This window comes from Apteryx rowi, unplaced genomic scaffold (assembly GCF_003343035.1).
Source record: "Apteryx rowi isolate R43461 unplaced genomic scaffold, aptRow1 scaffold_10, whole genome shotgun sequence".
Taxonomy (NCBI): Eukaryota; Metazoa; Chordata; class Aves; order Apterygiformes; family Apterygidae; genus Apteryx; species Apteryx rowi.
Window position 1 is genome coordinate 3,515,025 of NW_020447197.1, and position 27,557 is coordinate 3,542,581.

At 41.4% G+C, this 27,557-nt stretch overlaps 1 protein-coding gene across 1 annotated transcript in view; it reads left to right on the forward strand.

Moving 5' to 3' along the window:
• Window positions 1-27,557, forward strand: part of SPATA16 (spermatogenesis associated 16) — an 80,896-nt gene that overhangs the window by 34,486 nt on the left and 18,853 nt on the right. Inside the window, exons 4-7 of the mRNA XM_026061872.1 lie at window positions 3,424-3,508; window positions 16,940-17,087; window positions 20,199-20,345; window positions 20,568-20,680. Of these exons, the coding sequence (XP_025917657.1) occupies window positions 3,424-3,508; window positions 16,940-17,087; window positions 20,199-20,345; window positions 20,568-20,680 (493 nt within the window). The remainder of the gene's footprint in view (window positions 1-3,423; window positions 3,509-16,939; window positions 17,088-20,198; window positions 20,346-20,567; window positions 20,681-27,557) is intronic.

Genomic DNA, 27,557 nt, shown 5'->3' on the forward strand with positions numbered 1-27,557 from the left:
ATTTTACAGTGTAAAATATTATCACAAATCTGTTTGTTTTAAAATAAAGAAGGTGCCTCCAAATAGAGAAGTAAAGCTCCAAGCAGCCATATCCCTGAAGGAAGAATTGTCAGCTTTGCTGCAATGCCTTTAGACATGAAGCCTTAAAGAAGAGGTAAAAGCAAGTGTGGTGTCTTGAGATGGATGCACAAGACGATAGGCTTTCACTCTAATGAGGCAGAAGGAAAAAGATGTTAATGAGTTTGGTCACTGGCTGAGAATCTTAAATAATAATTTCATAAACAATATTTTCTTAAATAATATTTTGTCTAAGTTCCGTTTTCAGAGAGCCTCATGGGCTCATAAGTCTCTAACTGAAAGTCATTGTTACTTTGATTTCTAAAGGCCAGATTCTCAAGGATATGTAGATGTGATAGGTACTCACTGGGACTTAGGGACACAACTCGGTGCTTTGTGCCTTCATGTATTTCAATGGAAGTCAGGCTTTTAATTTGCCTAGATGTCTCACAGTGGGTCCTTTGATTCCTACCTGAATGTTTAGGTCCCTAAATATTTTTGAGTGCCCAGCCCTATAACCGTATTCAGATAGCATAAATTTCACCTAAGTCCCTATGGCTGGGAATTTCTGTTGGGCATTTCTACATAGTTCCCTATAGCATGTATTACCTCAGTTCTGTGGATTAAGCCTCAGAGGCCATCAAAGAAAAACTAGCTCTCTCCATTGCTTTAGGTGCATTTTGGGTTGGACATAGACCATCTACATACAGCTTTAGTGCCTATGTCTGTTTTGAAAGTGGAATTTTTAAGTCCCACATAAGTCACGAGGTCACAGTAGCAAGCGTCAGCCCTGACCTCTGTGTGCTCCCTGATGACCAAGAAAGTGAAAAGTAAAATAGGGATGGAGGCACTCTTAAAGGCTCTGAGGGTTTTTCACATTTGTGCCTTGCTGTTCATGATACACTGCAAAATGGTACAAGAGAAGTCTAGCAGGGACAAAAGCAGACATTGAAAAACTAAGCACATGTGCTTAAAATATAAGTGTGAGTCTGATTATTTAAATAAGAACAAATTAAGAAGGCAGAATAAAGAGGAAAGGAGTTTGTCTGAAGTGCCGCGGTACCTAGAGACCTCTGCCATGATCAGAGTGCCATTGTGCTGAGCACTCTGCTAAGAATTAGTAAAAGATAGTTTGTGCCAGGAGAATTCGCACACCAAATAGGTAAATCAGTCAAATATGATTGCCCTCATTTTACAGTTGATGCTAGGAAACGGCAAAAGATGAAGTGACTTGTCTAGGAATTGATTCCAGATTTGTCCAGGGCTCTACGCACATCTCTGCCTCTGAAAGCAATGTGAAGCTGGGAGAAGAAAGTGCTAACTACCGCAAAGGAATGAGAGGTCACAAGTTGAATGCCGTGCTGTACTGTCAGCAGGACGGATCCTCATTTCAGCAGATGATGGACTGTGGCTTGCAGTAGGGATGGCAAAGCAAGCGGCTTGTGTCTGTGCATGCAGCTGATTGCATTCRACCCATGGCAGCACTGTTCCGACACGGTCCCACAGCAACAGACAGTATGGGACAACGATGGGGTGACACTTGGGCTTAAGGACTGGCCAGTTTTAATCTTTGAAATGACAGCAGTTTGGGGACATTAAATCTATATGATGCCAAATTGCAAACGACCACTTGAAATTGTCCTTTGGCTCCAAAAATACTGGGCTTCAGTACTTGAGAATTGTTCTAAATCAGATTAATAATCTCTTCTTTCTTATGAGCTGGCTGCAGGAGGGCACCATCACTCACATTCACTATTAGTGACTGTAGTACTAGTTATTGCCATTGTCAAAAGGAGCTGAAGGCTTTGCAGACAACATCTACTAGACCAAACACACAATAATATAGAATAATGTGAGATTCATTCAAAGTCTTCACCCGTTTTTGTGCCACGTTCTTATTTCCCTTTTGGGTCTCAGACACAGTGAATATCTCTTCTCAAAACTATGGTTTACAGTGGTCCTCTTAGGGTAGTGTTGGAGACCTTCTCTGTTTCATCCGTAGGATACTTGCTACTTATGTCTTTTTTAGGATTAAATCCTGGCACCATTTGGAGTCAACGAGAGTTCTGCCAAGGAGGATTTCATCCTCTGTTCATCCTGTATCAGCTGGGCTGAAAATGTTCAATTAGAAACTGCTCTTTGTTCTAGCGCAGTCAAGAGGATTTTTGCCAATGATTTGAATGAGACTTGGATAAGGCTTAGGGCTAAATCCAGTCCTTATGCAGAAAACCATGGTCATATTGAATTCCTTTTCTCCCGGTGAAATTAATGGGAGCTGTATGCAAACATCTAAGGGCAGATTTAGTTCCTGTTTATAACAATGTTACCCCCTGATACTGGGCCTGCTTTGAAATGTTTGTTGTTAAATCCTTGTATTTTTGGTTATATCTCATTAAGAACATAATGCAGCCTTGGAAAATACATTCTGAAAGGGTATTACAACAGGATTGGGATTACTTTTTGTAAGACACTTTTAACTAGGGGGAAATTTCAAATTCAATTTACAGTAATGTCAAAGCACAATTAATATATAGGCAATGATAAGGGAAACATGCAGAAGCACWCATTGATAGCACTACATCAACAAATAAACTTTTGGTGCTGGTAATTAGGTACACAAGATTATTATATGTTTAATTGACTAAAGTGACAATTTGGAATTAYATCTAGTCACATTTAATTGGATTTGGACTCTCCAGAGGAAAGGAAATGGAGAGCAGCGTGGAGAAGCAGCCATAAAAGCAAACTGATTTTCTAAAGTCTGTCAAGACTCTGCATTAATATCCATTGTACAATAGTTTTTAATATCCCCCACTCCAGAAAGAGTAATGCAATGGTTGTAGCAGACAGTGGGAGTACTAAAGCATACTCGATTAGGTACAAAGATAGCTGATTGCTTTGGGTTTTTTGGTGTTTTTTTTTAAGATAGAGTTTAATCAAAGCTGAACTATGCCTGAATTTGCCATAGACGGTGGTACTCTTAGACTGACAAACTACAGGGTGCTATACATTTTGATGCTGTCCTAGAAGAAATTTAYTTATATTTAGTCTATTTCACATGCAAATAGCTTAAAGCAAAAAAGAAAAGCCAAACCAAAATACTTTTGAGCAGTCATTAAATATTTCCTCACAATAAAATATGGAAAAGTCATCAAAGAGAAAAACGTAGGGTTGTCTGCTTGCACATAGTTTAGCTATCTAAAAATGCTTACTAATGTTTGTCTTAAAATTGGACAAAGACTGAGTGTTATGTGTAATCTTTTGATAGAAACTTCATGTTACAATCTTTTAATATTATCTCCTTTAAGTGTTGCTATATGCATCCTTCTCTCCCCGTACACTCATTTATTCTGCTTTTGTCACCAGGAGCGCCATGATTGCTGACTATATGTACTGGCTGTCAGGAGGCACTGAGCAGCATATAAGCAAGCTCATCAAACTGTATTGGCAGGTAAAAATTGATAGCCCAACTAGGAAGGAGGTGCCCATCTCACTATTAAGACCAAAATGAAGGATTGCTGCTTAAAAGACTGCCGACAAAGGTAGCTCTTGGGCATATCAATCAACAGGACACTATATRGTACTACTGTATTTATAATGAAGTAGATTTTCTTGGACTAATTTTAAGGGCAAAATTCAAGGTTGTTAACCCTTGGCTCATACTTCAATTTTATGGACTGCTATAAAATTTAATTCTGRATACTGTATAGTCCCCAAAGCTATTTTTTGTGAAGCCTTCCTACCTTAGTGACACTTTTCTTTTGCAATTTGCATGATAGTAATCCTCTGACACCTTTCCAAACTCTTCAACTGGAAGGAGTGAGGAGGGAAGACCGTAACAAATGGTCTCAGAGAAACCTAAAGTGCTCTGTGAAGGATGACTGTTAAGACCCCAGTTCTACAACGATTACTTATGTGGGGAGTAGACCATTGACTTCAATGAGACTTGTCTCTTGAGTGATACTTTCTTATCTGAGTTAGTGGTTCAGCAACATCAGCACAAATTTGAGTTTAAGAGTATCTCCTGCTGCTCTGAGGAGAGTTCTCACACACTTGAAGGTAAATGGATGCTAAATCCTTTGCTGGTAGTGGCTTATTGCTGCAGGAGCTTATCACTCCAGGTTGTGTCCCAACATTCACAAACCCGGTGCTGATGCAACCCAAGTCCATTTCAGAGGGAGTGCAGCATTTGGGGCCTCAGACGGTGGAAGACCTTTCTGCCTCACAGAGGGGGCCTAGCCTAGTCTTGTGGCAGTGACAGCTGGCACCCAGGAAAAAAAAAACTATTATCTTGGACCAAAGCAGCTCATGGACTGTCCTCGCACTCTCTGGGGAGCTCACTTCTGCTTGTGGCCCTACACAGAGCTAATTTTGGTTCATGCAGCCTTCCCACAGGCTTTGCCTTACAACTGGCATGGCTCTCAAGGGATCATTTCATGGACTGCTCTCTGTGATTAGGAGGAGGAGGCCAAGTGCAAGTTACTTTGGTAACTTGGTAAAAATGTTTAATAAAAATACAGTAACAGAAATAATACATGTCCCTTGTGATAAAATGTTGGAGCCTGATTCTGATCCCACTTATTTTGGGTTCAACCTGTGAGAACATCCCTGACAACAAGAGGGCTTGTCCTTGTTGTACTGTGGGATGTGAAGTAGTGCAAAATAGGTCTGATATAAGCCAGAGTAATAAAGATCAGAATCTGGTCTTTTACTTTTGCACAGAAAATTCTTCCTTTTTTGAACTATTATTAGTTGCATTCTTATTGGTAAAATGGAATAAATCTCAGGGCTGGGAGCTGCTGAATTTCAGTACTGCTGTGAGTGCAAAGTGCATCTCATTCAGAGAATTACCCACTGGGCTAGTGTTTGCAGTGCCTGTGAACTTTCTTATATGCTTTCCAGCAGAGAATTTCTTCTGTACAGAATAGTTTGATTTTTTTTTTCCCCACTGGGTCAGACTCGTTTAAAATCTGGAGTTCACAAACAGGTTTTACAAACAGGTCATTTCTTCAAATGGAATATCTTTTTTTGTCTCTTAACACTGGTCTCCATTGATTCCCCTTCTTGATGTCATGGCCATGAAGATTCAAAGACTGAACCTTTAAAGAAGGAGCTGTCACCGCTATCCTCTTATCCAGGGGTTCAGAGTGTCCTGCTATGCAACAGGACCAGAAAAACAGTGTGAAGGACAAGATTCATGAAGGTGCCTTCTCACAGAGTCTGAACCAGAAGCTGTGGGGCTGGAACCAGAAGCTACGAAGGGAATGACCCGGACCAGATGAAATGTTAGTACTGAATTGCTTCCAGCTATTTGCATCATCTTATAGATAGAAAAGGCCAAAGGATTTTGAAAGTGATAGGACTCTGGTTAATCTCTGCTTCAGTCTAGAGCTCATTCTGTTCCTGATGGAGAGTTCATGCACGGTCCTCCCTGCACCTCCATGGCACCAACAGGTACCGCTATGCTGTTTGTGTCCTCTGTTACCACTTCTTTTCCGCCTTTCACCTGAACCTGAATTGCAGTCTTTGTCTGCAGAAGCTTTGAAATGTCAGTAGAGATCTAACCATTTCTTTGATCCCCCACCGTGCTTGATTTTCACTGGGAGACAGAGATTGCTCTGCAATTTTGTGCCTTTTATGCGTATGCTTGAGCGTGGGCTAGGCTAAGGATTCAGCGATATCTATATGCTGACACACACGCTGTACAGGCAGCTGGGTGCCCAGTACTGCTCCCACTCAAGTTAATAGCTAGCACTTAAGAAACACTGTTCATGAAGATATCTCCCAGCACCAGTAACAACCTTTTCCTTCCTGAGTTGATGAATTCTGTGCATTCAGCATCAAGGGCAACTTCAATGTCATTAGTGCACACAGCAACAATTATGCAGTATGATGGAGAACATGACACCGCACTAGGACTTTCTACCACGGAGAGACCAAGCAGAGATAACATAAACTTTTTTATTAATATTCTCTCTATTTCACTGTGTAAAGCTGAAAATAACTTGTCACGACCATACATGCTCATGTGCCTTTGTAACCAAAGCAACAGCTATTGATGCACGCTTTTCTTGCTAACTTCTCCTCTTCCCCAGAGCTCTGCAAGGTTGCCTCACAAGCGTGAGCTACTTTTTCTGAGGAGGAAGGGAACAGATGCTGAACAGGACAGTTTGTTTTTCACTTTTGTGAAGAAAGACTTTTAGATGAGGAGAACTTAAAGATCTGGCACTTTTTGCTTTGATCAATTGGTCACGTATATAATCTTCTTCGGTGTCACTGACTACCTTTTCTTTACGTGATTTTTTTTCCTGCTGGAAGAAGCTTTTCCTCCTCACAAGCTTGTGCTCTACTTGTCTGATATCTTCAAAACATTGTACAGACCACTTGAGTCCTTCCACCAACTTCCTTATTGCATAAAATTCAGGCTCTTAATCCACATCTTACTTCTAGATCATTGTCTTTCTCTCTTGATCTATTCCTCATGCTCAGAGCAGTCTTATCTCCCTTAATCTTATATCTCCCTTTGTTTCCTTCTCCCGATATTGGTTTTGTACTTTTCTTCAATCCCTGACATCAACTGCCAGAGAGTCCTCTTTCTTAAAACTCTTCTTAAAACATCCTCAAATCTTTTTCTCTCCTCTCCTCGTTATTAACTCTTACACATTGCTTCGTCTTCAGTAGTCATCTGTTCCATGTGATTGTTTATCTCCTCTTAGACGCACTGCAAGATTTGTACTGTCGTAGATTTTTAAGGCCAGATGGGCTCATAATGATGAATGATCTGACTTCCTGCATAAAAATGCCACAGAATTTCACCCTTGCCTTCCTGCATCAGTACCAATAAATAAGAGGTGAAGCTGAGAGTGTCTTTGAGGAAGTTATCCAATCTCCATTTAAACAGTTTAATAAGAGAGTATCTACCATACCCTTCCAAAAGATGGTTTGATGCATGATTGTCCCTGTTTCTCCTTCCCAGTTAACAAATTGGGATCATACTTGTTCCAGCAATTTATATTATGCTTTCATCTTTGAAAGCTTAAAGATCCTCTACTACTTGTTATCTTCTCCCCAAATACGTACCTATGGATCTTGATCAAGGTACCTTTAAATATTCTTTTTGATTAGCTTTTGATTAGCTTTCTTTGATTATTCCCTTTATAGTAAATCATCTATTTCTGGAACTTCTGTATAGTGATATGTAATATCCGATGCCCTGTGTTGTTTTTGAATATTAATACACACCTTCCATTCCATTCTGAGATGAAGGTATAATGTTGATGAGAGCTGAAAAAGTAATTTGCAACGGATAATGTTATTCAATAAGTTAGTCCTTCTCCTCTGTTCACCAAGTATCTTTTCAAGTATTTTGTTCCATGGGTTGAAAATATACATTCCAAATTAACATATAATCAGATGAATGTTTTTTTTTTCACAACCCACTATGCAATATGCACTGGGTGATTTGTGTATCGGCCGTTGGATTAAAAATAGGCCAGTTAAATAGAATTCATCACATGAAATAATAATGTGAAAGTTATTAAATGTATCATGGTGCACATTTACAGAGTTGTAGCAGCAAGACAGAAGTTTAACCCTGTTTATTACTGTTGTCAGGTAAGCCTTCTGGCATTTGTTGTCAGCCTTTCTCAGCTGGAAAGAGCAAAACAGACAAGAGACTTGAGGCATTTCATCCTGTAGAAAGAGTCCATCCTCAAACTGTCTAATTTGACTCACACCTTTGTAAACTATTTCCACTGGCTAAAAGCTATGCAATAGACCTTGGATGTTTTATTTTATTAATAAAAGTTATATCACTCCCACACCACAATATCACCAAACGTATCATGTCATCAGAAATGAACTTTGCCAATATCTTGAATATCACAGCCTGACTAATATCTGATAGAGACATTTTAGTAGCAAGCGCCTTTATTACCTAGTTTATAAACATCTCAAGCCTGACTCATTAGCACACTACAAGTTTAATTGCTTTTATTATTCCATTACGAAAACCATGTGGCCCATTTTGTACTAAAGGTTCTGCACCAGCATCCCTTCTGCAGTTATACCCAAAGTCATTCACAGCTTTCCAAAGTCTCACACTAATTGCTTTTGCTCCAGCAGCGTATATGCTGCAAAAACTAACAGAACTTCAGGCAGGCATTTCGAAAGCTTTTAGGTTTCTATCTGTATACCTCCATAACCATTTATACTAAAAGCTATAATTCCTTAATGTAGACAATGTGTATTTGCTACAGGTGACATGGAGACCTTTAATTTGCATTGGAGCAAACTGGGCTTTTAGGTTTAGAGATTTCYGGTTCAACCCTAGTGTTTTGGCCAAGATTGCAGCCACTGCATTGTTGCTCTTAGCACATGTCAAATACCGGATCTGTGAGCACATGGAGCTCACAAACTTGCATTTCTGAGAATATTTCTGTCAGCTAAACTCAGTGTAGCAGAAAAAGCTGCCAGGAGGCACATGCACTGGCTGACATGGAGGATTTAAGTATTCAGACATTTGTTTTGCTCTCTCATTGCTATTATGAACATCAGGTATTTCCAGTTCAAAAATCTGGGCTGTTTGAAGCACAGAATAACATACGTATTGTACAGTAAAGCAAATTATAACCCAGCCCTGCAGGGTGGCCTGCAACACCTACAGTGCAGTGGCAAAYGCTGTCAACTTCTTCAGCGCTCAGCTTTATCTCGCACCTTGCAGGGTCACAATCCCAGGCACAAAGTTAAAGGAAAAATACCGTTGGTAGCAAGAACATCCTCCACAGTCCCAGCCCGTGACGAGGCCCGTCGGCAGCCCTACGTGCCGCTGCTTGACCCATGTCCTGGCACAGAGCCTCAGGTTTCCAAGCTGGCAGCACTGTAGATGGTTTGCAGCCCTCCTAATGGGATGACTGATACGAGCTGACAGGCGGCCCCTCCAGACAGCCTGGCCATCGTATCAGTGAGAAAATACGTTTCTTGTCAATCCTTGAGGCTGTTTCAGCATATCACGCTGTGCCACACTTCATGGCAGGAAAGTCTCTCCCTTAATCAAATCTGGGGGCAAATCCCACTGAGGTCAGTGACTGCTACATGTACAGGCAAAAGTGAAGGCCTTAGTCCACCTTGTCTCAGAGGTTTGTGGAGTTTGTCGTTACCTTAAGAATTAATTTTAATTTTTCTCACTTCAGAAAAGAGGTAATATTTCTCATATCCCTCTTCATAAAAACCAACAGGTACTCCTCCCTCTGCTGTATCTGTGGCCATTTTGAAGGACACCRCTTGCTTTGATGCACTGAGCTTTGCATTTTCTGGTGGAAAACTGGGATGTAAATATTTTCCTTTTGTCTTGCACATTACAAGAACAAAAAGATTTTGGCCCATAATGAGGAAATTGAATTTGTTCTTAAGGAATGGCATTGGTACCTAGATGACCTTAGCACAGCTTCTGACCAGTTCATGGGTTTCCTGTGCTCTCTCTGTATCATGGCTGAAGTGACTTGTTAAAGTCAGGTGAAGTCCTTTTTTTAACATTTTTTCAGAGCAGAATGGGCCCCTTCCTAGGTCTGCCATTCAGGCACTCATACTGCTCTAGCTTGGGAGTTGCCAAACGCCTGACAAGCGGTAACATTTCTCTTGCAACAACTTCCCTGCGAAGCAAGGAAAGGTTTCCATCCATTTTTAACACCTAGGGTACTGAGAACAAAAGGAATTGAATAACTCATCCAAGACTAAGCACAGTGACCGTGACAAACCAGGAATTAAGCCARATCTCCCATAACCCCCACTCCAGGATCACTAGTTCCCACCATACCATGCCACCACAATCCCAAAGGTGACTGAAGCTCCCCACAACATCTGCAGTGCACTGTAAAACATAACTCCCAGCTCCAAAAAAAAGCATAATTCTGCTCTCAGATACACTAATAAAAATGCGGAGTAATTGAAAAGTGGATTGATAAGGCAAATAACAGAGAGTTTCTATCATGTTGATGCTGATTTGGGAGCTTTTTTATTGCTGTTGTTACTGCTGGTATTTTCATTCCAGAAATAACTCTGCATGTTCAAAACCAAGGAATTTAACATTTTTCTTATGCCCTTTCTTCTTTAATAGTATCTACCTCCACATATTTTCTACCTACTGCTATTTTTCCAGGACTAGATCATTCATGGCAAAATTACTGTTGCTTGAATCATACTTGTATTTACATGCTAAGAAAAGTTATTAGTTTAAATGTCACACTTATTAAAACAGATGGGTTAATTGCCCCTAATTTAGAGAGAGATGGATTTATTCAATACCAGCTGAATGTAATAGGCACTACGTATCTTGGTTGTAGTTGGTAGCTGTTGAAATCCCAATATGAAGCATAATACCAATCCAATTAAAGTTTTAACTGTTAACAGAGGCCCATAAATCATGCCTCAAAGATGCTCAATGGGAACAACCCTGGTGAGCAAAGCTCCATACCATTTAAAAAACCCACAGGGTAGCTCAAAATTAATGTGCAAATTTCAGGAGTAGAATTTGGCTTTTACTGGGTTGCGAAGCAGAGCTTTAAGATTTACAGAACCTGAGAAATCAGTATAGAAAACCAGACATTTTGTGCCATTCTCAGGCCCTTCTTGTTCACTCAAGTTGCACGTTCATTATCCTCTTCCCTTTCTTTGTACACCATCTCCTTTCTCCGGGGAGATGAAACTGCAGACAGGAGTTTGTGCTGTACCAGGATCATTACTGGCTATGTGGTTTCCCATTTGGACACCTGCTCTTAGAGAGCTATAGAGGACATCACACAAAAAGAGATAAAGTCGCTTTTCAAAAACATCTCTATATACAGTCAGGTTGTCTTCTACTAAATTAGCAGCCATTCAGCCACATAAAGTAGTTTGCTATTGCAACGACTCAGGCATGATTTTTCGCTGCCCCTTTGAACAGTGCTGTCCATTTTACGGGCTAACCACATCAGTCACAATCCCTGGCTGTCTGATTCATCTCTTCACATTTAAGTCGAGTTCCCAAAACATGTTGAGCTCAGTGCTAAGAAGGACTGACATCTCGTTCAGTTAGTTACTACATTTTGGGTTCTTTTTTTTCCTTTCTATATTTCTTTTTTTTCTTTCTTTCTTTTTTTCTTTCTTCCTTCCTTTGGTGCTAAAAGCCCTGAAAAGCCCCTAAAGCAAATATTCCCCTTTTCTCCAGGGGCTATTCCCTTGCCAGTGTCACTCCCCGTCTCTCAAGCACGTGCCCGAATCATGGGATGGGTTCGGATGCCAGGTTTTGGCCAGTGGGTATAATCGCATTCCCGCGAAGCACTCAGTGACGCTTGACCTTTAGCTCTGCCTGTCTGAGTTAAGATGTGTCTCCAAGTCCAGACTGCCAAAGCTGTTTGACTGAGCACAGTTTATAATCCCCCTTCACAAAAAAAGCTGACATTTAAGCTGTGCCGGGTTCCTGACGTAGCGGGAGCAGCGTGGAGCTGGCCGAAGACCTGCAGAGCGCTTGCGTTCGGCGAAGGCGTCTCTTGGAGCGAGCCGGCAGCCCTGCCGCTCCGAACAAAGCCTCGCCAGATTGCCTTATTGGAATTAAGGTGTTTCTCACTATGGAAACTCTCTTATCCTTAAGAAAGGGCCAGCGTTAACAAAGCTGGTTGAAAGCTGTCTTTTTTGGCTAATATCTGCCCGTAGAGGATAACTGGCATGTTCGAGAGGGCTGTTCTTTGATTTTTGCATCCACTGACCCGCTTCCCCGCTGCGGATTTACCACTGCCTGCTGTCGTGCCAAGCGAGCGCAGCTACACAGCAGCTAGCAGGGCGGCTGGGAGCTGCCCGCGCCGTCCCTCRCTCCCGCTGGCTATCAAAGGGCGCTCGCCTCGCCTCGCCTCGCCAGGCTGACCCTCACGTCGCGGCGTCCCCAGCAAGGAGACTCCGGATCAGCCCGTAACCATAGTTAAGAAAAAACGAAGTCCTTCACATTCCCTCCTGCGGCGAGATGGGAGGGGAAGATCCTCAGCGGGTGGTAGGTGACACGAGAGCTGAGGACTCCCATGGCACAGTTCACACGTGTTGGCTGGGGGACCAGAGGACAGCGAGCATCCTCAAACTAGAATTGCACTTCTGCATCTGTGCTGGGTGCCCACTTTCCCACGTGCTAGCAGCATGTACAGAGACTTTCAAAGGCAGCCTCCAGCAAATTCTTTTCCCTAACCCATTTATTCTGGGTGCATTTCTTTAATGAATAGTGATCACTTTGGGAGGATATAAAGCATGGATTTCTTTTCTCCCAAACATAAAGAGATTCGTATTGAAATATCAATAGATCTTGAAGTTTAAGGTAACCCGTCTGGAATGTGTCTGCTTCTGCCTTTTACAGCTCAGCAGAATACATGGGCTTATCTCTGTGTTGCTCTGCAAATCCGCTTTTAAAAATATACTGCATACAAAATAACTGGCAAAGCCTTAAATACATTAATAACTTAAGAACCTAAATAAGCTGGTATTTGATGTGGCCTACAGTAATGGGGAGGCATTACATGGCAGATAAGCAGAAAGTTCTCATCTATTGTATAATACATGATTTATTCTTGCCATAAACATATTGAGAAAAGGATATGCTCTGGCATTCAGTCTACTTACTTTTCCCACAGAAAAAAATAAAAATAGTGTAAGAAGATCACGCTGGTGAGAAGATATTCATATCACAACAGCAACAGCCTTAGTGGCAGGGCTGCCAGATATTTCTTTATGGTTTGCAAGATATAGAGAAAAGCACATAGGTTGCACCGCAGTGCACCCATAATTCTACCTACCTAAGAGTGGAAGCAGTTCATAGATGAGGCTAATAGCTCTACCCTGACTGATGTCATTACATTAATAAAAATCATCAATAAAAGCATCAATTCCTGCTGTAATGTAAATGAGCCAGTGGCTGAGCGTGCGCTGCAGCTGCAAGATAAGGCACTAGAAAGATATCTAAATTTTTGGCTAATTCTAGATGTCAAGATAATTGGATTTTTCAAATTAAACCTTTCTGTAGTTAAAGAGGATTAAGGTTAGGGACTGTAGCAGAGAAAGCTACTGTCACTGTTATGAAGAATTTGCAGCTAGTGTGCCATTTTTCTTCTTCTGTATCTGCTATAAGTGAGGCAAAATGGCAAAAGCTTCATAAAAATATTGCAGTAGTTATATCATTTGCCATCAAAAGTTGGCATAGGAAAACTCTGTTTCTTGTGCATCTACCTATTCATTTTACGAGCTCTTAGAACTTTAGTGGGCATTGAAGGGACAATATAAAATTGTTTAGGCTAAAGTTTAGGGTTTATTAAAAGGTCTAGGAAATGTAATATTGCTAGATATGGTAGAGTATAACATTATAGCAGAACCAAGGTGCTCAGAGCAAAGGGATATGTGGTTTTAGTTCAAGTTAAGGAATATCTACTTAAACCCTTCATCAAAACAAAGTTTCGTTTAGGAGTGTCTTTTGGCTTTTTAATTGTCACAATAACAATATATGTTCCCCATAAACCTTGTGAATGATTCTGTTTCTTGAAAAAATTAACTGACATTTCAGTAGAAGTGCTGACAACTTAAATACTCCTTGAGACACTTTGCTTCCAGATGGTTTCTCTGCAGACTTTCTCTGATTCCACACACTTCCGAAACAGGGATGTAAACCTCCTGACGTGGTAGGGCATGAGTCAAACCTGTAACTACAGAAAGAAATCTTCCCTATGATCAGATTATTCTGCAACTTCTTCTTAAAAGAGCCTTTTTTTTAATCTTCCCTGAAGCAATAGACTTGGCCTGCTGCTGAGAGGAACCACCCCATTGGATGAACTTGTATGATCAGTGATAGTCCTTATGTTGTTGTATGTTGCTAAAGAAGGTCTTTCCTGTGGTTTAAGGGCTTCTTAAGGCCTTCGTTTTTTTCAGACTCTTTCAAGGTCGAAGTCTGGAGTGTTACACCACCTGATGAGATAACGCTGCAGATCTCACTTGCAAGATATATGGAAACCATCATCTTTATTTTTCTCCATAGCTGGTGCCTAGAGATAAGTTTACCTGCTATCTCCATGCTCAAGAAGGAGCCTGGCAATTCTCCCACTCTGAGACTACAACAGCAACATCCCCTATGTGTTGGAGAGCAGCTTGCAGGCATAACGCTTCTGGTGGAAAGACACCAAAACACATGAAAATAGAAAAAAAACACAGTTGTTCTATCCGCTCTCAAAAGACTCTGGTGAAAGTCCAGTGGAGCCCTTGCAATTCTCTCCACAGTTTGACTGTRTCTTGAATATCTGCATGGTGTATGCCACGACAGACATAATGCTCTGTATTCCCATTTCCTAGACACATTGGCAGATATTTCTCCGTGGGTATGGACTTCAGTACATAAAGGCTTACGCAGAAAAATCTTCAGGGATTTCATCGTATAAAGTTTTCTGCTCCAAAGTTTTTATGGGCTGAAGTTTTATATCCTTAAAGACTTTAGCCCATAAAAATCCAAGAGGATAATAAAACAAATAGCATCTATGTCCAGGGTCAGTAGCTTGGGGAAAAAAAATGCTCTTGGGTAATAATACCTTCACCAGCAGTACTGACCAGAAACCACGGATCTATCTTTTCCCCCCGCCTTTTGCCTGACATTTTACCGTTATTGCCCTCTGAGCCAGTCACTATTTGCATTCTGCGCGGCATATCTACGGGTACCTGGCAATGCGAAGATATTATAGGCATGACTTTGARCTGCTCTCAAGGATGATGAATCCAAAAATGAACTTTGCAGGCAAATGCCAGGAAAGCTATTCCCCCACACCCACAGAATATGTCTGGTCCAGCCGCCCACCTCTTTGTCTCGCTGCCTCACTCCATATATTTTACATCTGAAGTGTATGGATACACCCAGAGATGTATTAATTCAGATTAGAAAGTGGCTGCTGAGCTATAGAAAGCCAGCAGAAAACCCAATATCTAGCACAAAATTTGATTTGGTGCCTATATTTACACATGAAATTGAGTAGTTACATGTTTGACTAGGCCTCCGCTTTTCTTAAAATTTACCTTGGAAAGCTTTATTGGTACCATCGTTTTGCTACTTATCCTGTAAGAGCCCTGAATGATAGGGAAATTAAAGTCCATCGAAATATGAAAACTCAGAATCACTTTGCTGTAAATCAGTGTAGACTGCTAAGTATTTCTGGAGGGAAGAACAGGCCCAGCTCCATTCACGGGTCCCTGAACCCTTGGCAGGTAGACACGCTTGCTATTTCCTGGTCTGCTACCTCCAGATCTGGAGAGTTAGCCATGGATAACAGGGATGCGTCCGTGGAAAGCTGGAATTCCTTCTCACCCAAGGGGACATTACTACCACCCCAGGTGGTCATGGTACTGTTACGCACATTTTAAGCTTGTTAATTGTCCTGGGCCAAATACTGTCCACTTCAGACTGCTTCCACCTCAGTAAATATGCAATAACGGGCGAACGAAATGCAGTAATCTAAAATACAACCGTGTCCCCAGCGTTGTCCTGGACATCCGGGCAGAGCACCCAGTGTGACGGCGCTCAGGGTGCTCACGTGGCAGCCTATCCCAACATCTGCACAGAGCAATCGTGCCATTGCTCTTGTATTTCTGCACCCCCYGTGCCTATAAACACAACGAAAATAAACAATATCAGAGGACCTGTTGTCCAAAGCCATTAAAGAGAAGGACATACTTAACTCCTGGGTACTTTCAGCTTTCCATTCTGGGTTAGCAGCTGTCAGCTAAACAAATGACTCAGGCGTGCACATTATTTCTTGGATAATTTTACACAGGTGGAGAATGAATTTGAGAACAAAAGTGAGGACTTGTCAGTAAAACACCTAGCTAGTCCCATAATGAACCTTTCCGTGRATTGCTGCGGGGCAGAAGGTGGTAGAGGAGATTCAGACTCCCTGTTAAAATATGCATAYCTTTCCCCTTCATGCTTTTCCCGGTTGTCTCTATTAACCTTGTGTCACGGGAATGTTTGCGCTTTTGCCCAGATAAACTCGTGAAGTCTCACAGTTCCCTGAGTCTCCCGAAAGGACTGTCCACACTGGGAAAACAAAGCATTTTTTAGCAACAGCTGCAGCTGAAGCAGCGCCGAACACGGCTGTGGGGAAATTGCAACCCAGAAGGGATCGCGGCTGAACCTCCCCCTTGCACTGATCAATACCGGCACGGAGCGAGGCTGTTTCCAGCTGGGTGGTTACTCGAGCACTCGCGGCACCAGTTCATTTGGGTCCGCTGAGTGTGAAATTCACCTCTCTACATAAGGCCAGCATAATGCATCATTTGAGTCATTTTTAAGGGATGACAAGGTTCATAAGCTTCGTGTTGCCCTCTGCACAGGAGTGAATTTTACTCTTAATGCAAATGGTGTTTAAATGCAATATTTTAAGACTAATATTCCGTACAGACACAGTGTCTGATTCATGCCAACCCAAGGGGTAATATGAATGCTTAGTATTCTTTAACTAGCTCCCAAGGACTGAATAAAACCCTCATATGAAAGATGTGACCTTCAGAGAGCATGGAATCACTTTTTCTTTTCATCTAAAAGATAATTTATCTAATACTTTTCTCCTCATTGAAGACATAGGCTTGCTGCACTGAAAACTGTTTACAAATGTTCTATCTCCATTAAATTGATTTTCTGAGTATAGATAGGCAGTGTTTTCTGGAACTAATTTAAATTCCCCTCTAATTAATATTCAAGACCAAAATATGTTATCTTTGCCTGACTGTGCAATTATTAAAGGGAAAAATATAATCTGTGAAAGTAATTATTTTTCTTTTTTTTTTATTTTAACTAGCCGTCAACTGACATGAAATGTATCATTTCTTTGCCTTTCTTTAGGCTATGATTGAAGAAGCCATCACTAGAGAAGAATCTTTTTCGGTTATGTACACACCATTTATGACAAAAGCCAAGAGTGACAAAATAGACAAGATGAAGGACATTTTCACTAAAAAGCACCCTGATTACGTACAGCACATATATACAGGTAACAGGAGATTTCACATGTTCTTAAGCACTGTGTGTTGTTTGCATGACTGCTGCTGACCTAAAAAGAGATTGAGAGCTTGAGCATTTACTTTTCTACACCTCCGTGGGGTAACATTAACTTCTGAGCTCTGCTATATATGATTGCACATGATTTAGGAAATCAGATCGGCACTAAGGCAAAGCACAGACTTGATACTGCTCGTGCCCACAAAGATGATTTTTATCCATGAAGCCTCATGTTTCCTTTGCTGATTGTCATTACTGCAACAAGTCTTTCATTCGAAGGTACTTTTGCAGTGTATTGTGGAGACAGCGAGGCCCATGTTCGTTCCCATCACTGCGGATTTCCACAGGTCACTAGCCTTTCAACAGGACCTTTGGTTTCCAGAAGTATCCTCCCATAAATAAGCGCTAATGGACTGATTACCACCTTTGAGAGCATCTCAGCTGCAGGGATGTGAATATACAGCCAGTTTCCCCCAGGCTGTTCAGGACAAGTAGGATCCTGAGCGAGCAAGGGCTTTATGGAGCCTGCCGCTGTCTCCTGGCAGGGTAGCATCTCCCGGAGCAAGCACACACTTAAATTCTGGTGACCACAGCTTTATTTCAAGAGGCATGGGCATGACATTTTGGAATAAGGCAGGGGGCTAGAAGGCATTTCTTACGATCATTAACCTGGTGACTTGGAACATAGTTGACTCTGATAATTCTTGGCTCTGGGTTGATGATTGAGAAACATAAAGGGAAAAACGCATTTCTCAGGTCAAATACTGGGAAACATCTGTGTTCATCACACCAACTAGACCTGGAGCTCACCCCCACTGACACTTGCAGCGGGGTGGTCCGTAAGGCTGATGGGCTGTCTCCTTCCTGCAAGAGTTACACCTGGCTCACAGCTGAAAGGCTTATTTGTTACAGCACCTGCTAAGCCATGGCACTTTCCAGATAAATAAGGCTTCCAAAACAATAGATATTGCATCTTTTGGGAGGAAAAGAAAATCTATTTGAAAAACACAAACAAATAGGAATTAGGAAACCAAGTGTTTACAACAAAACTGTGCAAATATTTATCCCCAGCAAACTTGTTTTAGTCATTTCATTTTACTTTAGGAAATCATTATAAAATTAGATCATGTTTTGCAAGTTGTAGAACACGACTATATTGGAGGTTTGGCAGTAGTTTTGGGTTGGTTTGTTTGTTTAAAGAGGAAAAACAGGGATTCATTTATCATGGAGGTTTTAAAGTCCCTGTCTTCAGTTTACTTGCTGATGTGACTTTGTGGAAATCTTCCAGGAATAAAAGTATTGACATTAAAAGGAGAATAATATAAAACTTCCTGAATCTGATTGGAAAGAAAGATAAATTCATATTTCACATTTACCCCTCAATTTATAGCAAGAATGAGACTTTCAAAAGCACCTAAGCAGCAAAAGTGTGCAAGTTTTGCACTGAAACACAGTAAGATTTGTGTTCATAAATCATTAGGTGTTTCCGAAGGTGTCACCAGCCATTTTTTTCACTCCTACCCAAGAAGAAAAAGGAAGAAGGGAAAAAAAGGATGAAGGATAGGACCTGGTCCTATAGCACTTTAATCAGTTATAAAACAAATTAAATGGAGCCAGTTCTGCTATCAGAGATGTTTGTTTACAAAAATCTATTGGTTAGAAGAATTGCTTCAATTTTACACAAGTTTTTTTGAGTGCAGATTTTAGGATCACTGAAGTTTCTAGGAATTAAATTGCATAGCCGCCATCATAATCAAGCACGCTGCAAGTAGGTTTCTGAGCAGGGTAACTCAGGCAGGATCTCTCGACCAGCCTACCTCCTTTCTGTCCTAGAAATCCTCTCAGACAGAACGGGCTCTGGTCGTTTTCCCGGACTCGACACGGAGATAACTGACAGCAGTGGTCACTGACGTCAGCTGAAGCAGTAGGGGTTTCTTAACTTATCTATTCAGCCCTTGCCCAAAATCACATGGCCTACCAAAAAGCCATCACTGTCAACAAATGTAACTCATTTTCAGTGTGGGACCCCTGATCGTTTGACCTGCAGGTCCATATCTCGCGTAGGTGAAATTTAAAATATGAGCTAAGCCCCATTTTAGCAGTGGGTTTGAAATACCAGACATCTCATGAACATGTTACTTTAAATAACCTTCCTGTTCAATAGCAAGCATTTGTCCAATATTAGTTCAAGTTTTGGTATCATGTAAGGACTGAATTGGTTTCAAAGTTTTCTTTTATTGCCAAGGAAGAGAAGTAGATACACGTAGAAATCAAAGCGTCCGATGCAGTTTGTTTCCAAATTGAGAATCTATCAGAAGCAGAACATGCGCTAAGAGAAATATCAGGTCCGCCCTGCGTGATTTATGTCGGGGGAGGCCTGGGGAGCTCTGAACGGGGTTCTCCATTTGTCACCGCGACCACGCAGCCTGGCATCTTAAAAGCRGAGCTCACCGAGAACAGAGCACTCCTCTGTGAAAAGTGACACCGACATTCAATCTAGGTTTATTTTCTGCAGGGCGAGGGGAGGGAGGAAAGGGCTGGTCGGGCAGGGCAGGCGACTCCGCTGTTGCACACGCTTTGGCAGCAGCGGTCACCAGCTCTGGACTAGCCACGGCGCATGCTATCGCTTGCCACCTGGGTGTTTCAGAAAGGACACGCGGGAAACCTGGGGTTAAGGTGGCGGTGATGGTAAAAAAAAAAAAAAAAACAAATCCGTAGGAAATCAGACTTTGTAATTTCATGGAACAACTGCAGCTCGTCTTTTAAAAAAAAAAGTAAGGATGGTATGTTACTGAAGTGTTATGTTAATAATGCTTTGGATGATCAGCTCTGAAAAGAGCAGAAATGGAAAGAACATATTTCATCTTTTTGTCAGCAAAATTTAAAATGTTGATGAAAAACATTGCAAAGTTTGGAATTTCAAAACCCAGTTCCAGCTGGATGGGTTTGCTTGGTAGCTTTTGTTTTGGCAAGCTTTTCCAGGTTACATTTCATTCCTTCTTTAGACTTTTAGGGCTTCCTATTTTTTCCTCCGGAAAAGTAACTTATATTGTGACTGAAAAGAAATGTGATAGCGAAAGATGCTTTTGTTGTCTTATTCCAGATCCTCATGGACTTCATATCTTGCCACAGACAGCTGACTGGTCCTCTCCACCTCCTCAGCAGTATTTGCTGACTCTGGGCTTCAGAAACAAAGACATCGGAAAATTCTTGGAAAAGATGTCAAGTAGAAAGCTGACAATCTTTTCAGGTATGCTGACTCACTTAATAGCTCTGAGAGATCAGGAATTACCTCTGTTAACCTTGCTTTCTGAGCGAGGTGGGCAGGAGGGGTTCTTAGCACCCATCTCCCTGTGCCTGCAGCCCTCCCCATCAACTTGCCTCTTCCCCCAGTTTACCCATCACTTTGCTGTATCTATACAAAACGTACATGAACAAACACAACATCCAGGTTTGTGGTTTCATTTCTTAGAATACAAAGCACCTTTTAGTCCTCTCACAAAAGAAGAATCGAGAAGACATTTGGAGACCGTTGGGAAAAAGATCTTGCCAATAATGGATTTTATAAGAAGCACCAAATTAACTGTGGGTACAGAATTTGCTTAATAGTTTCTAGTGAATGTAGCATCAGAAGTCTGTGCGAGTGTGAATGAGGTGTGCTTCTCTGTGGAGAGTTCATCCTGCACATTCTCCTTCTGYGTCAAGAAATGCTCAGCTAATTGCATGAGGAACTGGGTTAGACCGGGTTCTAGATACTTTTAAAAAGTAGCACTGATTATTTAACAGGGTGCGCAGTTTAACATCACTTTGCCCGTGATTTTCTCAAACCTTTATGGCCTATTACATTATATTCCTACCTCAAATAACCACCAGAACTGCTTGCTATCTTTAAAACGCCTAGTATTCTACACATATCACAAAGCTCTCCATCAAGAGTTAATAATTGCTACTTGAAGCATTTCTAGTGGTTTAGATCCTGATCCCCACATAGTGAAGTATGTGAAATAACCTTCAAATCTGTTACAGCCATATTGAAGGTATATTAGTTAATTCTACTCCACACTTTTTGCAATAATGTACACAGCTTTTTAGCACCATGGCTTTTGATTAGCACAAAAGGTCAAAAATCAAATTTGCATGTAGACTAGACTATTTTAAYGCAATTCTTAAATTATTCTCCAGAAAATAAGTGGAAGAAGCCTCTCTTTCCCAGACTGTAAATGCTAATGTTAACACTTTTTTTCCCTAGCAATAACAGTTTTTTAGTTTTCTGTGTGTTGAAAGAATCAGAGCCATTTCCTCATCAGGGGTGTCTTAGCAAATCACAGGATTTATATTCTTAGGTTTTGATAGCAGATAGGAGGTTGACAAAAACTGCTACTTAGCAACCCCTAGCAAGGAAGAAACATTAGCTAGGTATTTGGAGAAGCGATGTCTTCTTTACCCTCCGAGAGCAGCCGTTGCGACAACACTCAGTGTTTGATCCCACACGCTCAGTGGGAGGTAAAGGTGCTCAGCGCATTGCCAAAACGGGCGCTCCTAAAGCATTCGCTTCGGCGTGAAGCAGCCCGAGGGCAGGCATCRCCTAGGAGACATATAGCGTCTCGCTTCCAGTCCTTTCTTGAAGCCACGTGCTGCTGGCTGCTCCCTTAGGATGACCGAAAGCCCCCGGCACTGATGCGCAGGCGGATATAAGCGGCGTCTTTGGGAAAGTGAAATCTCTGTTACTGAGGTGTGCATTGCGCTTCTAACATGATAGAAGCTAGGAGGCTAAACAGGCGGTGGGCTGGAATAAACTCCCGGTCCTCCTGAAAGCCCTGGTAAAACGCCAATTATATTTTTTTTTGGACCCTGCAATTCCCTCTTTTGCTATAATATAGAGATTTTTAGCGGTGAGGCTTAACTGCTGCATTTTTTTTCAATCTCTGAATGGTAGCAGGAAGAGGAAATTTCTGAAATTTCTGTTTTTTCTTTTGAAATTTCAAAATTGAAATATCTTTTGGTTTCCCCATACTATCCTATCCTATTCTGGAAATGAATTTGGAGGAACAGGACTGCATGGTTCAAACAGAGATGGATGGTAACTATTATCAAGAGTGTGGGGAAAGGAAACAAATTGATAATTCAAGAGATGAGATTAGAGTGGTAGGTTAGGATTGCTCAAACCTGCCCCACCGGCTGCATGAATTTACACTGCTTCCACACAGTAATATTTTCYGCCAGCTCTAGACCTCATCTTGTACATTTAGACATTCTTGCTGAAACCGAAGAGGGCTCCCATGAAYGCAGGGTGCAATGCCAGCACCGCTGAAGTCAGCACCAAACTTGCACTCTTCCAGGGAGGTCAGCATGGTGTCCACACGGTTTAGACAAGGTCTGCCCAAGTGGCACGTCCAGGAGCAGCAAGACCAGGGTGAAAACAGGCCTGAATCACGTTCCTACTGACTTCGAACTGGTCACCACGGGGTCACCATGGGAGCTTTGGTAGTGAAAGGAAAAAACCCAAGATACAACAAATTATCACTGAGTTAGCACAAAACAGCTGTCACTCCTGCAGACAAGAACGAAGAGCCATGCACCCGTTATTGGTGGAAACGTACTCACTTTCCCTTCAGTTTTTATGGCATTGAATGATCCATGCAAGACAGTACTTCTGACCCAAAGAGCCAGTGACAGAGTGGATTGTACCTGGTGATACAGATAGACACGGAGCCAGAATTGCTCTGCTACTGGCAATTAAAGCCTTTTTATGGGCCTGTCAGAGATTTGGCTACTTTTGCTTGCCTGAAAGTATTCCAAAATCCTTTTCAAGCAAAAAATAAGATTCCACCTCTTATCTACCACATACAAACTAAAGCAAATACTTCTGCAAGAGAAAGTTATTGTATAGGTCACTCCTCTTCRCATACAGACACTAGGTTTACAGCTTACTTTAACAAGATAAGGGGATATATTTATTTTTAATAAGACAAACATTCCTTTTTACAGTCTTCTTCATTTGCAAGTGCAAACATACAATCCAAAATGCCTGTTCTAATCATATTTTTCTGATGAAAACATCTCAGTGCTAGAGCAGAGCTCATTAAGCAATRGCAAAACACTTAATATAAGTCAATTCTGCTACCTTAGTTTTGCAACCATGCAACTTATGGTTAATCGTATAATTTATACACACCTGACCATTGGTAAGATATGAAGTCAATGATTAAAGAAAATGAGGGTATTTTTTTATTGGACTCTATTCTTCACAGAAGACAGCCAGTCCTATTTAAATCAAAGGGACATTTTTGTATTGTAAAGTAAGAGCCATGTGAGTGAGGACATAACAGTCCACTCCTTAAAGCAATATCAACTGCTGCTGATGGTAAAGTTCCATAAACCCAGTTTGCCCACAAATACATACCACAACACAAAGGTTATTTTATTTGCCTTACCGAAAAAAAAAAAGAAAAGAAAAATCAGTCAGACCTTAGGCTACTCATATTCTAAGCAAGATTACCAGCACCAACAAGCAGTTACTCTGTCAAGTCTTTTCATTGGGGTAATTTCCACCTCTTTTTACACATCAAGTTTGTCTTTCTCCTGTTGCAGTCCCATGGCAATGGCACATGATTCTACTTAACAGATGAAACAGTGGCCAGTGCGGGGCTTATTAAACTGTCCATATTATAAAGGTGAACCAAACCTACCATATGGTTCACAGCATGCTCTGTACTTTTATAGATCCAATTGTTTTGCTCTCCATTTTTTCATCTCGGGGAAAGTGTTTACTATATCCAGATTTCAGCATACACATTTTCTGGAGGATACCAAGGGCATTAAAGAAACATAATGATGGATTTTTCTGCTTGTTATTGCAATACACTATTGAGCTGCTTGCAAGGCATAGCTTCATTTAGATTTTGAGCTGAAAAATAGCGGTAAAGGCTCAACAATAGTAAAGAAGAACTACTGGAGGGCATTCCAGACCTTTGCAAAGTGGTGCTCTTAAAGTCAACAGTTAAACATGCCACATGCATTTGATGTGACAGATCCTGCTTTAAATCCAAGCTGACTCACTTTGTTTTTCTTTTTCCTTAGCACTTCTAGCACTCGGCAATTAAATTGCATTTGCAAACAGAAGTGGTATAAGAATGACTCCTTTCTTGAGTATAGGGAAAAGCAAGAAGTGGGGATGCCATCCCAAAATTCTCAATAAGACTGACACGTGCAGGAAGTTGAGGGGACGCATATCACAGAATCACAGAATGGTTGAGGTTGGAAGGGACCTCTGGAGATCATCTAAGTCCAACCCCCCTGCTCAAGCAGGGTCACCTAGAGCACGTTGCACAGGGTCRCRTCCAGGGGGGTTTTGAATATCTCCAGAGAAGGAGACTCCACMACCTCTYTGGGCAACCTGGTCCAGTGCTCTGTCACCCTCACAGTGAAAAAGTWTTTCCTCATGTTCAGATGGAAGCGTCTGTGTTTCAGCTGGTGCCCGTTGCCTCGCGTCCTGTCGCTCGGCACCACTGAAAAGAGTCTGGTCCCRTCCTCTCAACACCCTCCCTTCAGATACTTGTACACGTTGATAAGATCTCCTCTCAGCCTTCTCTTCTCCAAGCTAAACAGGCCCAGTTCTCTCAGCCTTTCCTCATAAGAGAGATGCTCCAGTCCCCTAATCATCTTTGTGGCCCTTCGCTGGACTTGCTCCAGTAGTGCCACATCCCTCTTGGACTGGGGAGCCCAGAACTGGACRCAGTACTCCAGATGTGGCCTCACCAGGGCTGAGTAGAGGGGGAGAATCACCTCCCTCAACCTGCTGGCAACACTCTTCCTGATGCACCCCAGGATACCATTGGCCTTCTTGGCCACAAGGGCACATTGCTGCCTCATGCTTAACTTGGTGTCCACCAGCACTCCCAGGTCCTTCTCSGCAGAGCTGCTTTCCAGCAGGTCAACCCCCAACCTGTACTGGTGACTGGGGTTATTCCTCCCCAGGTGCAGGACCCTGCACTTCCCTTTGTTGAACTTCATGAGGTTCCTCTCYGCCCACCTCTCCAGCCTGTCCAGGTCTCTCTGAATGGCAGCACAGCCCTCTGGGGTATCAGCCACTCCTCCCAGTTTTGCAGCAAACTTGCTGAGGGTGCGCTCTGTCCCTTCATCCAGGTCAATGACGAATATGATACATACTACTGTGCTGTTGCATTTCTAACTGAGGTGCAAATTTGACTCTACATACTGCATTTGTTGGTTACCTTGCTACCTGGTTTCTCAAACGTATATCGCTTTTCATTATTAAATGAGCCAACTCTTTTCCACTGAAGTCTCCATTTAGTTTGCTCTTTACTTAACCTTCACTGTACCTATCTGAGACAATTTTGTCTTCATCTGATTGGTTGGCCAGTTTATTATGTTTTTTACTGCAGCTTAGTAGGCTCTTGAATTCTGCTATAGTTCATGTAATTCTCATCATGTGGTTCAGTTCCCCAAGGAATTTTTTCTCCTGCCAGTAGCAGTTATTTACTCTCTCTTCCTGCATTTTTCATTGTCACTGAAACACCACCTCTGACAATGTTCAGCCTCCTCTAATCCCTTTAAAAATAAACCCTGCTGTCATTTATTTATTTATTTATTTATTTACTTCGAACCTACTATAAACTTAAATAGCATTGCTATGTCCACAGAGTGCATGTTGGCACAGATGACCAATTTGTTTCCCTTAGCTACGTGGTGTGTTCTCTCATTTTTCTAGAGAGTCAAGCAGAGAAAGAATTTTCTCTTTGCCTTTCCTTTCTTAATCATTGGAGAAGCCCCCAATAGGCACAGCATGATGAGAGAGGATTTTTACCTGCTTTCTTAGCTGATGACTCAATATACTCATTCCTTAGTGCTTGCACAAAAAAAGAGTTTTGGGCGGCTTTCAAGAATAGCAGGGAAGAACCTTTTGCTGTATCTAAAATGTTGTGCGACTATTTCATGTTGAGAAGAGCTCTCTTTCTCTCATTAACTGATTGCTCCTCCTTATTTTAATGAGCACAGATGTATCTGGGGACACAGCTCTCCGGCTTTCAAACGCYGATGATTAGCTGGAGAAGGGAACCCATTTTGTTCCTTGCTCTTGCACCATGCTAACTAGACTGTGCCAGACTTACAGTTCCACATGTCAGAGGTCACAGAAGTCTTTTCTCTTGCTGGTCTCTCATGCTAGGTCAGGTCCTCAGAAAACAGCTTTTCATTTGATAAAAATAGTACGTAAAAAGGTCGTCTTGGTCTCCCCTCTAAGAGTTGGTTCGACAGAATGTAGGACCAGAAGTGCTCTCCTGGCTCCTCAAGTCARATCACCTCCTGTTGTACACCCTTATGTCATATAACATCCTATTCATAAACAGGGAAAAATCCACCCTAGGACTGGTTAGGCTTTCTGTCATTTCTACTTTTGCTGAAACACGTTTCAGATGCTCAAGAAACAGAATTGCCACCCCAGTCTTATTTGCACCTATTTATACACAGTGATCCTTCTGTTATCATTGTCTTTTATCTCTCTCCTTCCCTTTTTAATTGCTTGTTCTTTTTGGAATTTAGCCCTTAGTATATTTATTGAGATGACTAATAAGCCCTTGGCATTTTCATTAATAGACTAATCAAACCACAATTCTCTCAAAAGAGGTAGTCTTCCACCATGCTGGCATCTCTGCTCCATAATGCTTTGGTTTAAATTAACCTCTCCAAACACAGCTGACTGGGAGTATATGCAATATTGCAAAGAACTGCTTCCCATAGCTTCTCCTCTCTATGCAAGTGCATGGGATCTTTCCCTCAGCTAATGGAAATACCAGTTCATTGGCTCAGGTCTTTCTTCTTGGTTGTTTTCACATCTGGACCACCCAGATTATACTGAAATTCCTGCTTTTGGTCCTCAGAGGTTTTTTATTTTGTGCTATTAAAATGGGTAAAATTAGCGATACCACGATTATTTGTATTTTTTAGGGTGAAAAGAAAATTAATTTTCTCTTTCATGATAATTCATGAGGTGTAGAAAGCAATAACAGCATTGTTATCAAATTCTTAGATTAAATATATGAATTATTTTGATAGTCATTTTGATACCAATTTTCATAAACACTTGATAGAATTTTTGTAGTGCAAATTTTTGCAGAACAAAAAAAGGTTAAGGTCAAGGTTTTTGTAAAGAAAAGTCCATTTTAAAAATAGGACACACTTTACTGAAAAATAAATTCCATTCAAAAYTTTCCATACATGCTGTTCATTGTATGATTGGATTTAGAATCATCTACCTAGGAACCAAAACAGATGTAAATTGCAGGCTCAGCTTGCCRCTATATGTAACTGCCAGAACAAAGGTCTGCTAAAAAAACTGGAAGCGGTTTTGAAAATCTATGCCAATATTTTGAATTTCAGGCATTTAAATACATTCAAAACCCTGATTAAATGAATGGAAATTTCACTCAGAAGGGTTGAACAT